This window comes from Cucumis sativus, chromosome 1, assembly GCF_000004075.3.
Source record: "Cucumis sativus cultivar 9930 chromosome 1, Cucumber_9930_V3, whole genome shotgun sequence".
Taxonomy (NCBI): Eukaryota; Viridiplantae; Streptophyta; class Magnoliopsida; order Cucurbitales; family Cucurbitaceae; genus Cucumis; species Cucumis sativus.
The window spans coordinates 19,368,097-19,383,882 of NC_026655.2; the positions used below are offsets into that span (position 1 = coordinate 19,368,097).

The window sequence follows — 15,786 nt, forward strand, 5'->3', positions numbered from 1 at the left end:
AATATTTGATTTATATCCAAGATAAATTTGAAGTTTTGTCTTAAAATTTGTGAATTTGTAAGTACGAAAAAATTAAACAAGGCGTAGATTGGGAGACATCATGAGAGGAAGCACACATCCCAAAAGAAAAGGTAAAATCCTCTTATTTTGAGCGAGTTAGCTGGATGGAAGAAATTATACCAATTAGAAAAGAACAGAGCCAAAAGCTTAGTTCTGACACAATGCGACCTCTAAGGTCCTAATCATCACTCCATAGTTGGAGTTATACAAAGATGTAGCCCCAAAGTAGGTGACAACCTTCTAAAGGGAGAAGTATACCTTAGAAGGGGAACTCCAACACCCTTCTTCTATATGCTTAGTTCAATTAAACCCTTAGCTAATTAGATATTATATATACTAACTTCCACACCATACTGGCACGTGTAATCTCATGGAAATCAACTCTAATTGATACAGAATTTTAAATCTACACTTTCCCTTTAACAACGATTGATCAACGATTAAATAATTAAGACTCCGTTTTGTAAACATTTTATTTTTTTAAATAAAATTAAACTTATATACACCACTTTCACCTCTAACTTTCTAAATTCGGTATCTACCTTCTACCAATAGAAAATTGAACTAAAAAATTCTTTATCTACCTTCTACCAATGGAAAATTGAACTAAAAATTCAGTACAAATCATTCTAAGAAAAAATAGAACTAATTTTTAAAAACACTAAAAAATAATAATAATAAATAAATAACGAAACAGTTACATCTAAAATCCATATTCAAGGTTGCTTGAGCTTGAAGGTCCTAAATAAACAGTGTAAATCACAACTTCAAGAGGAATATAAATTTTAGATCTATAACATATATATTTATGATAATATAATATGTTTGGACTCCGATAATTTTGAAATTAAGTCGTACACTTCTAATAAACTCCTAAATATTCTACTATCCAAAGAATTTTGAAAAAACTACAATTGGGATTTTTTTTTGTTTCAATATAACTTTTTTGGTGTGAGCTTTCATAGTAAGATGATTTCATCAGGTACACAACGCTTTACCAGAGACAAAAGAGACATTGAAAGAGATACAAAATTATGCTTTACAATCAACGTCCAACACAAACCAAAAATATTGAAACTGAAATTCTTTCTGTACATTAATCTGACAAGGGTAGACCCCGACCCCGATCCTGATCCCAATCCCGCCCTCCTTCCAACAGCCGAAATTTTCGGTGTTGTTTGTGGCGAGAAAAGACTGGATTAGGCAAGGTAATTGTATATCTGAGGGTTGTTCTTGTCACGTTCTAGATACTCTCTATCGATAAGACTTTCAATCCGCTTCTTCAAATCAGCTGGCTTTATTGGAAACTTTAACTGTTCAACACAACACAAAGATCGGGTTCAACATCATCTACATATTCAAATATTTTACACAATTGGTCACTTTCATGCTTCCTCCATATAAAATTTTACCCCGAATCAGATACAGCCCTCTTTACTTTCATTTACAACAAATTTGATTGGGGACAACAAAAAGATGAGAATAGTATTAATATTGTACCAATTTAACGTAAGAGAATGCATGGGACACTGAAAAAATCCTTTGTACCTGTTGGAAGAGCTCAGTTATCAGAAGAGTGTGACTTAGCACTTTTCGGGTTTTCATAATTCGAACAATAGCAGCATCAACCTGCAAGTGCCATGCAAAACAAGTTTAGGGATATCAGTAATCCTTAGTTGATTATGCTGTTTGGTCAGATATAACAAGCCTTCCAAGCATATTCTTCATTGACATTCCACCTTGAACAAGTATATCTAACTGTTGGATTCTTTTTTAGAAAAAAATGGGGTGGGAGATTTGAACCACGGACCTGATACTTAGCAAATAAGAATGTCAATTGAGCTAAGATCTTGTTGGCTATCTAACTATTTGGTTCTAATTTTTTTGTTTACAAAAAAGATGGGGGCTAACCTGATATTGACGGTCCTGAAAGACTCTTTCTGTAGTGCTGGTATTCTCTTCTACCGTTTCCTTCATCTGAATAGCATTTACCTGGATCGTCCACAACAAGACAATGCAATTTCAGCAACAGTAGGAAGTTGAAGTAAGATGATCATTCCAGATAGGCAAAATGAAATTGGCATACCTTAAGACGGTAAAGTGGAGCAGTAAATCCATCATTGAACACAAACGAATCATTGTCCTCAACATCTCTGCCTTTTGGTATCTAAATATAAGATTGAGAAGGGAAAGAGATAAAGGTCAGGTTCAAAATTCTTGAGTATATTGAATTATTTTTTATGGTTTCACCAAGAAAAGACATCAAATGAAGATGTCACCCACCTTTTGTAGTACTCTAACTTTTCCACAGGCAAGTGACTGTAAAGTCCTCCTGAGTTCTTTATCCTCAATTCCAGTAGATTCTCTAATATCTTGAAGACTAAGTTTCTCAGCATCGTTGAAAAGCATTAAGACCACGGTCTGCATGACAATGCACAAATTAAAAATCTCTCCACGTGTTAAAAAATAAAATGATTTCCAACCAAGAGATAGACAAGAGGATAGAAGAGAATGCCTAAAAGAATCCCTTAAAACAAGCATAATTCCCAAAGAATTAACTCACCTGAAATAGGGAAACTGCCAACTCCTTTTTACCTTTTGGGAACTCGGCTTTCAGCACACAGTGGCCTAATGAATTATGCCACATTAAGCGTCTCCCACTGTACTTACTCAAATAGAACTCTTTGAAAATGTCCTGTAGAACAAAGCAAGGGAATCAAAGGACTACACCAAGTTACATGTACATTAAGATCCATATTATTATCTTCCTTTCAACCTGGTAGACATTCAACTCATGGGGAAGCCTAACATCCATGGGAGGGTAAGTTGGCCAGTACCTAGACACCCAATAGATCATTATATGTCTTGTCAAAAGCCGAAGCAATGAGTGAGTTAATCATAAAAATCACATTAAGTACCACTTACCCAGTAGTCAAGACATGAACACTCATCTCAATCCCCATGGGGAGCTTTGTCCTCGCTTGAGATGATTGCTTGAACGATTCGTTTATCTCTTTAGACAATTCAATGTCCTAATGCAGTTCACCGTAAAATAAATTTTAGAAGATGGTCTGAGAAATAATTCAAATACAGCACCAACAACACGTCTAAGTTTTTAAATTCCAACTCAAGACAAAAATAGTAATTTGAAGACAGCGTGAAGGAAAAAGACAGCAAAACCAGAGGCACATATTTGATCTACGTGGGTTTCTACAATGAAAGTAAGGGGTCCATCTTCAGTCTATACAACTACTAACAGTGCCTCCTCCCCAAATCAGCCAATTTCTGGTTTAACTCAAACCGGTCACAGTTTTGAAGTAAAGCTAAGGTCATTGGATTAATGTTGACCACCATCGGGTCCTTTCAATCAAAAGAAATTACAACAGAGATTTTGTTGAGGTGGAGGATCTTGAATTTGGAGAAGATATACGACATTCATCAACTGGGCACAGTATAGTTTTTATCCACTTTCTATACAATCCAATTTGTGAGTGTTTAAGACTTGCCCTGTTGCCCCCCTTTCCCTTTGCAATTTTTCCTTACAACAAAATATTTAGTTTCATTTGTCCAACTTGCAAAAATAACAAAAAAAAGCAATCAATAATTCAAAATCAAAATTTAATTGAAAAAAGAAAAAAAGAGCAAGATAGTAACAAAACTATCCAGTTGAGAACAGAGAAGAAACGTGTGAAATATTCATCATTGTGTTATTCATACGGTAACAAGCAAACTGTCAATATGGTACACCTTGAAACTCCAACAAGCACCATACAAAACCAATTTTTATAAGAGATTCAATAAGTCCCAAATGCAGCCTAAAAATAAAAACTAGGAGCAAGGATGCCATTTGATGTCAAATGAAATCAAATCTTCATAACTAACCACAATTCACTATTGCTGGAAAAATTTTATACCTTAAACATTCCTTCAAGTTTGTTCGTAAACTGACTACCACACTCTGTCTTCAGCTGTAATAAAGCTAACAGAACTAGTTAGTTTCATTAAATCATCTGTGAGACAAAGAACCGGTTAAGAACTTGTTGGCACAATTAGTGAGCAATGTACAAGAATCACTATTGAAAATTAAAATAAGAGAAATTTATCTCTGACTTTGGAAATCATTGACTTTTCTGCATCAATGGAAGCACTCTTTCCTAGAAGTAACCTCTTTGCAAGATCCTTCTTGTAAAAGGCTTCAAACACATCCTTGCCCTACAACAAACAAAATGAAGCAAGGCAATAAGATTTGTTACTCCATGTCAAACATAAATGAACTTAAGCTACGGTGAAATGAAATGAAAATTCAAGAAAAACTAATTCTGGATCAATTAGATCTCCCATGACACATTCCTAACAATGATAACTACCTGAATAAACCTGAACAGAACCAACACTTTGTCTAGTGTACCCTCCAATTCTTCTTCAGAAGTACCCTTATTTCCAGCACGGAGCTTTTCATCCAGAAACTTAGCAATCAATTCAGCTGGGCGATTCTACAGAAAGAAAGAAAATTTTATGCTGTTAGATCACATAGCTGAACACAAGTGAGCTAGTAAATAAAAAATATTAAATGCATGTTAAGACATGAAAAGTTGATGAGGCAACTGAATCTAGGTCTTAAAAGTAATATAGCTCAGCAGAATTAAATAACATTGATGCATGTTAGGCCCATTGTTTTACAGTTTATGAACAAGAAGAAAGTCCAAAATTGACCACATTACATCTGGCGAAAAGAAGTTAAACTCCTGTTAATCATGCTTATAACACTTAGCTGACCAAATAGTGTTGCTTCTTCCACTTTATTCTTCATTCAACAAGCTGAAACGTTAATTCTTAATTTTCTCTTAATGAAGGGTGGTCCTGTCTCACTTTCAACGTCACTAGTTATACATTTTTAAACAATGGTGATAGAGCACACCAGATAGAATATTACAAATTACAGGGTTATTATTTCAATTAACCTGCAGTTTAAGAATGCATGTCCACCTCTTATTTTAATTACCTGCAACAATTAAATGGGAAAACTCTAAAAAGAAAACAAGAAAATAAATATGAAGAGAATGGTACCTGACGAAGATTAATAAGATGTTCAAATGCATCCTTTATTGTATTGCAAAAAGCTTCATTCTTTGAAAAGCTTTCTTCCCATATTGTATCCAGAGAAGCCTTGAATTCTAAAAGGGATGAGACCATATCTTTGTCCTTCTCATCATCCATGACAATATTTTGCCCAGTTCTTCGTATATATGAGCTAAGGGCTTGTCTTAGTGATTCAAGGGCATTGACTCTTGATATAAGCGTGTACATTCTCAGAAGATCTCCCATACGGTTGCCATCCATCAGCAATGTAAATCCCTAAAGCCAAAAAGAATCCTAAATAAATATTGGACTTATGCTAGAAAACAATATGGAAGAACAAGAACTTATGATAGATTATAAATCTGAGTTATAATGGAACCTTATCAAGAATTGCAGATATATGACGTTCAAGGAGTTGTCTTTCTGTAGTTGCTATCAATGGCTTTCTTGTACTTGAATCAAGATAGTGCAAACATCTATCTTGCTCTGCCTGCAACCTTCCCTGAAATAACAGGTCAAGAACTAGAATTAACATAAATGGATGATTAGTTAACAAAACAAGGAAGATTAACATACTGTTATTCAATGGACACCGTATGCAACCTCGTTTGTACAAGGAATCTACCAAGCCGTTTCTTCACTAACTATGATATTCAAGGTTTTATTCCGTTAGAATGGATGGCTTTTTTTCATAGGTGTCACCCTTATGTGTGAGCTCGATTTTGTACGTCCATGTGTTCTTTATTTTTTTCATAATAAAGCTTCGGTTGTCCATTAGAAAATAATTTTTTTAAAAAATAACAAAAACAAACAAACAAACAAGTGTCCACACCTCTGCATGCTTTAAATATTCTGAAACATCTGACTGCTGCATGTGTTTCATGCCTTCAGCAGCATAAAACTCAGAAGTGTATTCAAGGAATGGCTTTTCAAAGCTTTCTGAGTAAATTCCTAGTGCGGTAAACATCTTCAAGAGGTGGTTTAGGAGAGTCCGATTAATTGCTTCACCTAGCCTAAAAGACCAATAAAAGATCCATGTTAATCAAATATTTTACATAATAAATAGATAAGAATCTTTTAATATGAAATAATCTAGCAAATAAACCAATATATAAAAATTAAAAATAAACTTTATATTTTATTTCATAATTTCAGCCATCAGTAAAATTCGCTTGTGTAGTTTTATGAAATTCCTTTTGTTTTTTAATATAAAAGTTGTATGAAATTCTTACACGGTGGAAAAGAGCAAAGCACAAAATTCCATTATAAACCAATCTACACATACAAACATGTAATGTCTGGTTTGAATTACAGGCCATTAATAATTGTGTCAGTATTAAATAACAACAACAACAACAATAATAATAATAATAATAATAATGATAATGATAATAATAATAATGATAATGATAATAATAATAATAATAATAACAATGGTAATAATAATAATACAATAAACAAGAACCAAACCAAATAATTATAATCGCCAAGAAGAAGATTCACTGGTATCAGGGTTATTGATTTTTGATAGCATCAACAACTTCATTCAGAAAGAATGAAATAATATAAGGGCATAGAGATATATATATATACAAGCCCACAAAAGCAACCCTCCTAAAGAAGGGTTTCCAAATAAGCAAAATATTACCTAATGAATAGTTACAAAAAGCTTCGAAAACCGAAGCCCAAACCAAAACATGAAATCTCACTAAAGACCAAATCTCACAAGGGTCCTCCAAACTTCTAAACACCCTATTGTTTCTCTCCCCCCAAATGTCCCACAACTCAGCACATACACCAGCAAGCCACAACAAACAACATCTCTCTTTGAAAAGCAAACAGAGGAGGAACTCCTCGATCGTCACACGAATATCCCTCTTGCCAACAATCTGAACGGCAAACTCCTGTATGAAACAAATCCAGACCTCACATACAAGCAGCAACAAAGAAGATGATTCTGGTTTTCCTCTGCCTCCCGATAGAGAATACAGCATAAAGGACCCCTTAACGGACCATCTTCCTAGCAAGCCTATCCAAAGTGTACACACGACCAAGTAAAGAACTTGATTTTCTTTGGTATCTTAATTCTCCAGACCACATCAAAGACCAACTCAATAATAGGAACAGGATCTAGCAGCAACCTAAAGAAATATTACAAGAAAATCCTTACATGAACATCCTTTCTCCCCTCCCTAAAATGGATGAATGACGATGGAAACCAAAAGAAAAGGACACAGAACTCCTGACCAAACCAACAAGTCAGAGATCAGACAATTTTTTAAAGGAAAACAAATGATAGAGATGAGGAAACGTAGAGCAAAAGGGGCTATCCCCCACCCACTGATCTTCCCAAAAATACACATCCTTAACATCCCCACAATTTATCTAACCAAAAGGGAGGAGGGAAGCTCAAACGCAATATCTTTCCTAGGATTCCGGTGTGTGCCTTTAACCCCTTTCGCCACCCAATCAAAGAGATGAATGCTATGCTTACTCACAATGATCCTATGCTACAAAGATTCAAATTCAAGGACAAAACACTAAAGCTCTTAACGGACAAAGCTTTGTTACTGAGCCTTAACTTTCAATCTCTGACCAACTAAGTTCACAGAGTGCCCAACAACCTCCCAGCTAACCAAATGAGAACCCTTTCCTTCATCCACCCCTTCCCAAAGAAAGTCTCTCATGTACTTTTCAAGGCTTTTGCAGACTAAGCTAGGACCTCTAAACAGTGATAGACTACAAATTGGAATACCACTCAACATAGATTTGACCAAGTTAAGTCTACCCGTTTGGATAAGTAACCTTTCTTCCAAAAGCAAGCCTTTTATGGATCTTCACAAAAATGGAGTCTCCAAAACGACAAGGCCCTTGGGTTACCCTCCAGAGGAAGGCCAAAATAACAGGAAGGGTATTCAACCTTACAACCAATCATACTTGTCCACCTTCCAAATTTATCCTGATCACAGTTGATACCCAAGATTTGGCACTTGCTTCTATTATTTTAAGCCCAGGCATGGCCTCAAAACAAAACCCCACCATATGGTGAAGGGGCAAGAAGTTCTCACAGCCTAAACAAAACATTGTATCATCAGCAAATTGGAGACTCGTTACAACCAACCCTAAAAGACTCTGATATTTCCTTCCACCCCACTGAAAATGAGACGGCTAAGATATCCACAACAATTAAGAACAAGAAGAGGGATAAATGATCCCCTTGTCTTAAGCCTCTAGAAGTTTGACGATCCCTGAGGGGCTCCCTTAATTAGGGCAGAGTAGTTTACATTTCTAACACAACCGCATATCCACATTCTCCATTTATATCCAAATCCTTCCTTCTCCTTTACCTTAGTCCCAGTCAACTAGACATGAGCCTTTTCAAGACAAGTTTGAAGAAAATACCCTCCTTATTAGCTCTGTAGTCCTCAATGGTTTCATTGGCTATTAAAGCCCAGTCAAGAATTTGCAAGTCAGCCTAAGAAAGCACGCCGACTCTGCAGTAGTCAAAGAAAGCACTCTCCTAAGACCATTTGCAAGGACCTTAACCAAAATCTTATAGACACTCATGATAGAACTAATGGGTCTGAACTCCTTCACCTTACTCGCATTCTTCTTCTTAGGAATCAGGTACACAAAAGTTCCCACCAAAGTACGATTCAAGATGCCTCTCTGAAAAATCTCTTTAAAAACACCTTGCAACTCTCCCTTAACCAAATCCAAATTATCTAGGAAAAAAGCCATAGTAAAGTCATTTGGTCCCGAGGATTTGCTTCAACCACAACCAAAAACCGCCCTCCTTAATTTCATCCAAAGTGAAAGGGACCACCAACTCCTCATCCTCCCAAAAGAAATGGGACTCCACTCAAGACCATCAACAAACTTCTTGGCCCAAACCACCAAGTTAAACAACTCGGAGAAAGTTGATAGAACCTCCTCCTCAACCTCCTTATCATTCCTAGTACTCTCCCCATTTTCCAAGATCAAAGGACGTATACGATTCTTATTCCTTCTTCCACTAACCACTCTATGGAAGAAGGTGGTGTCACAATCTCCTTCCTTAGCCCATTTGATTTTAATCTTTTGACCCCAACTGATACTTCATTTTCTAAACATGTCGAAAAGCTCCACTTTTAGGGCTCCCTCTTGTCCCTCAAGGTACCATCCAAGAGCGCTCCACATCTAAAGGATTACTGATAAGTAATGAATAATGTGTTAGAAATATAAAATTTTCAACAATCAAACATATTTTGGATCATTCCACCAAAGTTTAGTCCCCAAACAACTATCCAAGAGTATATCCCATAGACACATTGGGGTGCTTGGGGCAAGGAGTGAGTTATTATAGTTCTAGGTTATTATAGTTTGATTAGAATAGTTTGTTTTTTGGTGTAGATTATTTTAGTTTGGGTTATAATAGTATGTGTCTGGTGTGTAGACTATTTTAGTTTGATAAGGAAATAGCAAACAGTAGCAAAGAATAAAAAAATGATCAATGTCCAATAGTAAATATTGTAACAAATTGGGAGTTTTGAAATAGTGTTTACTATAGTTAGTTAATAGTATTTGCCGTAGCAAAAGGTGGTTATTGTAGTCCTAGATAATCTTTGCCCCAGCCCCAAACGGCCCCATTGAGTTTCAAACAAAAAAGAATCATATACAAAAACTTGACCTTACCAATAAATATCAACTCCATGACTTAGAAAAAAACTCATCTAATACCATGATAGTTTACAATACAACAAGGCATATCCATTTATTGGAATCTACGGTGCCAAGGATTCATCTTCCATTTACAAAGATTAAAAAAGCACATCATATCTGGTGTCTGATCCATAAATTGAAAATTCATGTAAGGAGAAGAGCCCAAAGGTGAATGACTCAATGAGGAAAACAACATTTCACAAAGATATTGATCGGTAAGGCATTTTCTATATAGTTCTGTTAGCATTCAATATTTGATTCAAATATACCCACAAATCAAAGGAAGACCAAAGTCCAAACTATTGTAGAAGCTTAGAAATACCAAGACACAAAGCAAAGTATGGAGTAACTGCCCTTTCATTGCTGTGTTTGCTGAAATGGTGTAATCCAAATACGAGAACATCTAAATATGTCACTTTCTAACAAGGAAAAAGACTAGAGACATATATAGAGGAACTCAATGGCATGTGAAGAACAAAGGGAACAAGATTGATTCAGAAAAGTATGGCACAAAAGCGGAGATGAAAACCTTCTCCAATTATTAGGTGGGGCAATCCTGTTCAGAAATGGATAATTTTGTGGCTGAAAGCATTTAAGGCCATGGCTGGCCTATGGCTAGAAAGGAACCAGATCATTCAAGGCAATGACAGAGGTTAGGAGGTAATCGTTGGCCCAACCATATCGCATGCTTCAATGATAATCCTTCTAGAGCATTTCTTGCTGTGTCCTTGTCCTTTTTAAAATTCTCAATTAGCAGGGGATCACTTTGATTCATTTTCACAAAATTAATGAAAGGAGCTTCTTACTCCAAATGTGTATATAAATGGACTAAAATGTGTATAAAAAGAAAAGAGTCCCATAATTGCTTGTCAATCCTCATTCCAAAGCACATAAACCTAAACCAGAATCTGTCATAACCATTTCTGTCAATAGATCATAGTCTTAAACCATTTAAATAAACCAAAGAATGGTAACAAGTTCTTGCAAACAAGCTTCTTCATCAACAAATACCTTGACCGCTAATATTGTTAACTCAAAAAGTGTATGAGAATTCTCTTGCAGCCACCTTTTTCTATCGTGTTTCTTCTGCCAAATCATTCTGGTATTTAATAATGTGGAGTTTGGCTGGAAGATTGCTGTAGCCAGCAATAATGTGGTCTCTTAATAAATATCATTCTAGTTGGACAATCAAAGGAGATTCTTTGGCACCATTGCATTCAAGCTTTCTTATGGTCTCTTTTGATTGATCGGAATTCACGCATCTTTGTAGACACTGACCAAGATCTTGAATCTTCTATTTCTTTGGATACTTTTATAGCTCTTACATGTTGTCAATTGATTCACCATTTTGTAGCTACAGCTTATCTACTCTCATGTCACATTGAAGATGTTTTTTGTAAATATCCAATAGGTTTTCATTAGTACATCTATTTTATCAATTAATGAAATGGTGTGATTTTTGTCCCCAAAAAAATTCATTACAAATCACAATCCTAAATTAGTTCCGAAAAAATAAATAAATAAAATGCAATGCAAAGTGCAAATGCAATCTCAACTATACTTAATAAAACTATTGCATCGTCAGAATAGAAATTTACCTTTCTTTCTCGATCATTCTTAATAGCCCAGTAACAGTTTTGTGCTCAACCTCTGAAGATAAAGATAAATGCTTTCTGAAAAGTTGCAACCCCATGTCCCATAATGAGCACACACTTGGTGTTTGTTTGACATAAGTCCTGTCAAGATACAGGGCAATGCCACGAATCATCAACATCTGATCACAAAAATCTTGCCAGCATTTCTCAACATATGCCAAGAAAACCACCAAATCTGGGCTTTGCCCAACCAAAGACTGCAATGCTGCAGATATGTGTACTTCACACTCCTTTTCGATTCGCCGATAAAGGTTACCACCCATTTTGTGCAAGCAAAGATCGTTAACAGCCTGCATATAATACATCAATTGGTTGAAAGACCTCAGATACGGATAAACAGAAGGAAAAAGAATCAGACACTCTATCTTCTTTTATCAAATAAGTGGAGAGAGAGAAAAAAAACAAGAATAATAAATTTTACCTGATAAAGCTTCTCCAAATCACAAGAATTAGGTTGCTTCAAGAATATGGCACATATGGCTGATTTCAACTTTGCCCATGTATCCTCCTCAAAATTAGCAGGGAGTGTCGGTTTTGCTTCATAGAGAAAACGGAAAATGAGATATTGTAAACCACTTTCAACACGAGATATCAGTTGAACTGAGGCTACATAATTCACACACATATTCACAACTGTTGATAATATCTACACGAGAGTACAGATGTGGCCTCACTGTTATAATACCAAGTTGAAAGTACATTTGCTTTAACGCAGTCAATTTTTGGCAGATGACTAAAAATCTTCCATCGCCATTAACTAAATTGAGACCATGGTATAAGATTGTACATTCCTGACTATAGATTCTATCCGTAGATGAACAAATGAACTTTCCCAATTCTAAATGCAGAGTACTCCTCTTAATCTCCCATTACAGTAAATGACATTTCCTGATCCGGGCAGAGCTACTGTAATGACAGTCGTATCAGAAACTTGTTAAATCATTAGTCAGGAGTTTTAACCCACGTGAAAATATAAATGCCAGTGTAGAACCGAGCAATCAGCAGAAAAAATGTCTAAGTAGAGCTCAATTCCAAGTAATCCGGTAAAAGTGGTGCAGAAAACATAAGAAATCGAAATAATCCCGAGTGCCCATGTTCAGTTAAAGCTTAATTCAAAACAAGAACACGAAAACAACAATCAACACGAAAACCCCCAAATTAAACAAAGCAGTCAGAAAGAACAATAGAATCAACAAAACAAAACCTAACGAGAAAATTTAAAAAAAAAAAAAAAAAATAGAAACCCTTGAAAAGGAAGGTAGAAATGGAAAGAAGAAACCTTTGAGAAGCTTGATAACGAGTTTCTTAGCAGGCTGAGGGGGAGTGGCTTTCTTACGGGACAAATTGGTAGCTACGGAGCGGCTAGCGCCAATGAGAGGGGAGTGATGGGGTGGTTTGAGATCTTCGTCATCAAGGGGCATAGAAGAAGGGTCGAAATCGGGGTCATCGTGGTGGTGGAGTCCGTTTTTGTTGGGGTCAAGTGGTTGGGATTTGGTTTTCTTCATAGGAGGGGAAGAGATAGAGGAAGGGGGGGTGGAAGTGGGTGAAGAAGAAGAAGAAGAGAGAAAGGAGGTGGCGGCGGTGTTGGTGTTGGTGTTGGCGTTGGCGTTGGCGGTGGCGGTAGCAGAGCGTTTGGTGGGGAGAGACATGAAAGTGATCAAGAGAAGGAGGGCATTGTCCAGTGAAAGAACAAATTTTGAGCACAAAATTGATGAAGATTGATTGATTTCGCCCACACCCACACCCACACCCACACCCGACCCTTCTGCCCCAAACCCACACACACACACAACCAATAACACTCTTTTCTTAATTCCCCTTCTAATTCCTTCCTATCTTTTTTCTTTTTTTTCTCTCTTTTTCCTTTTCTTTTTTTTATTAGTTTTCATTTTAGAAAATGACTGTAAATGTACAAATCCAATTTTATCGATCATAGTCTTTTGTTAATGTCATATACATGGATAAAAAGGTAACGATTATTGTCATGCATCTAATAGCCGTCCCATTTCAAACATCTCATGCAACATAGGTTTAAAATATTAATATCGACAAAAATATCGATGTCTTAATTTTATAGTAATATTGATAAAATGTTGGTTTCACTAGATTTTTTTTAATTTTTTTTAATTTTTTTAGTAATATCGATAAAATGTCAGTTTCGATGCACATTTCTAAAAAGTTTAAACAATAAAATTTAATTAATAATAAATATTTTATTCTTTTCAAATAAGTTAACATGTCTATTATTTGTATTAATTTATTTTTTTTGTGTTTTATGGGTTTTTATACTATGTAATGGAAACATCAATTAACTCATCCCTCGTGTCGAAAATGAACACGTGAAAATATTAATAGAAATATCGACATATGAATAAAAATTTAAGATCATGCATGAGCATTTGCAAACACATTCTTATTTGCTCTTTTTTTTTTTTACCTTGTTTTTGTTCAAACCCGCATACTAAACGTTATTCAATTAAGTTTGAGGTTTTTGTAGTTCGTAAGTCACTCAAAAGAAATGTTCATTGTGTTGGGACAAGGAGTAGCTATCAATTTTGTAGACTTTTTCTTAATCATACTTTAATATTACGATGTGTTATAAGTTCATTCACGTACCTCATCTTAACTAAAGCAAGCTCTATATTCCTTTTTTCTTTGATCTTATTTTAATCTCTCACCATCCTTAAATATCGTTGAACTTGAAACATTGATTTTAATTATACTTTTAGGTTTGAAAAGTTTGATGTAGTTGAAAGTTTGTTTCAAAACAATTTTATAGGCTTTCTGCCGTTAATTCATAAACCAAAAAAAAAAACTTGTATCTACTTATGTAAGAACAAATCTTTTAAGTTGAAGGTTAAATTTTGTTAAAAAAATATTATAATAGTAAATATTTTAAAATTATATTAATCAATATTGAAAATTTTCTAATGGGCAAAGTGCAAATGGTATATTTTGAATTGTCAATTAAGAGTGAAACAGATAGAAACAAAAGTAGTGATAATACTGATTTTGTGTTTTTTTTTTCTTTTTCAATTTCTAAAATTAAGCTCGTGTATCAACACATTTGTTAATAATCTTTTCAATTTAGCTAAGCTTCAAAACTAGAAAAATAGGTATTGAATGGCCAAGCTCAAGCTACATAAACACAAATACTTTAGACCAATGTAAATCCACTTTATTTGAACTCAAAGAATTATTTTATATACTATTTTTATGTTAATTTTAAGAAATAAGTCCTTAGATTTTCCTTGTTTCCAATTTTAGATTGTAGCATAGAAAGTCAATGATAAATTAGCACCAAATTCATGTAAAATATTATAATGATCCAAGTAGATTTATGTTTCATGAAGCATGAGCTTTATATTAATATTTAACTTTAAATTTTGTTTACTTGAGATAATTTGAAAAGAATAGTAAACAAGGGTGGTTTAATTGGGCAAAGTAAGGCACTATTGGGCCATATTGTTGGCCCAAATGCTTAGACAGTTTACGAGGCAAATTGGGTTGGGCTCACAGCCCATACGGCCTTAATAATGACACTATATTACATTTGTATTGAATTTTTTTCTATTATTTACAACAATATCTAAGTTTACTTCTTAATTACACAAATATTATAGGTGAATTACCTTCCTACAATGAATACCAAATTTTAAGGAAGGAATCTCAAAGATTTCCTTAATTTATGTGCCATTTTAGTTTTACCTAAAATTACTTTTCAAAACCCCTAATTAATTCACCTAAGTATCCCAATCCTTTTCATCCCCACGTACACCCCCTTCTCCCCTAGCCCTCTTCTTTCAACCTTCATAACAACAACCCACGCCACACTCATATTCAATATCTAAATATCCCACACCAATTCCGCAATTCGGTGTATGTTCTTGTTCTCTGTTTAATGTTTCTATTTTCATATTTTAAAAAACAGAGATATTTAGTAATGTTTTTCGTTTTTCATTTTGAAAAAAGAGTAGAAACATTTTTCAGTATAGGAGGAATTATTAGGAAAAAAAATAGTTTATTCGTCTCAATTATTTCTACTCGGTTCATTTTTTCTCAATTTTCTTTATCGGTTTTCTTTTTCTTTTTCTCAATTATTTTTATTGGTTTCTTTTTTCTTTTTCTCAATTATTTTTCTATTTCCTTTTTTCTTTTTCCGTTTCCCATTGCGATTTCATTTTTCTTCCTCTTATTTTCATCTTCTTCCTCAAATAACTTCTCTCCACGTGATTTCCTTTTTTTTTCCTCTTATCTTCATCATCTTCCCCAAATAACCATCGTCTTCCTC

The 15,786-nt window shown here is 34.7% G+C and overlaps 1 protein-coding gene across 1 annotated transcript; it reads right to left on the minus strand.

Moving 5' to 3' along the window:
* Positions 1-957: 957 nt before the first annotated feature.
* Positions 958-13,260, minus strand: LOC101203512 (cullin-4). The gene is made up of 17 exons (XM_004149619.3): positions 12,775-13,260; positions 11,917-12,032; positions 11,439-11,785; positions 5,972-6,152; positions 5,519-5,641; positions 5,128-5,415; positions 4,428-4,553; positions 4,171-4,272; positions 3,975-4,028; positions 2,986-3,092; positions 2,837-2,897; positions 2,624-2,755; positions 2,344-2,481; positions 2,147-2,227; positions 1,972-2,052; positions 1,609-1,689; positions 958-1,373 (listed from the first exon to the last, which is right to left on the minus strand). Exons 1-17 carry the CDS (start codon positions 13,142-13,144, stop codon positions 1,260-1,262), a joined length of 2,502 nt encoding a protein of 833 aa, XP_004149667.1. The 5' UTR covers positions 13,145-13,260; the 3' UTR covers positions 958-1,259.
* Positions 13,261-15,786: the final 2,526 nt, after the last annotated feature.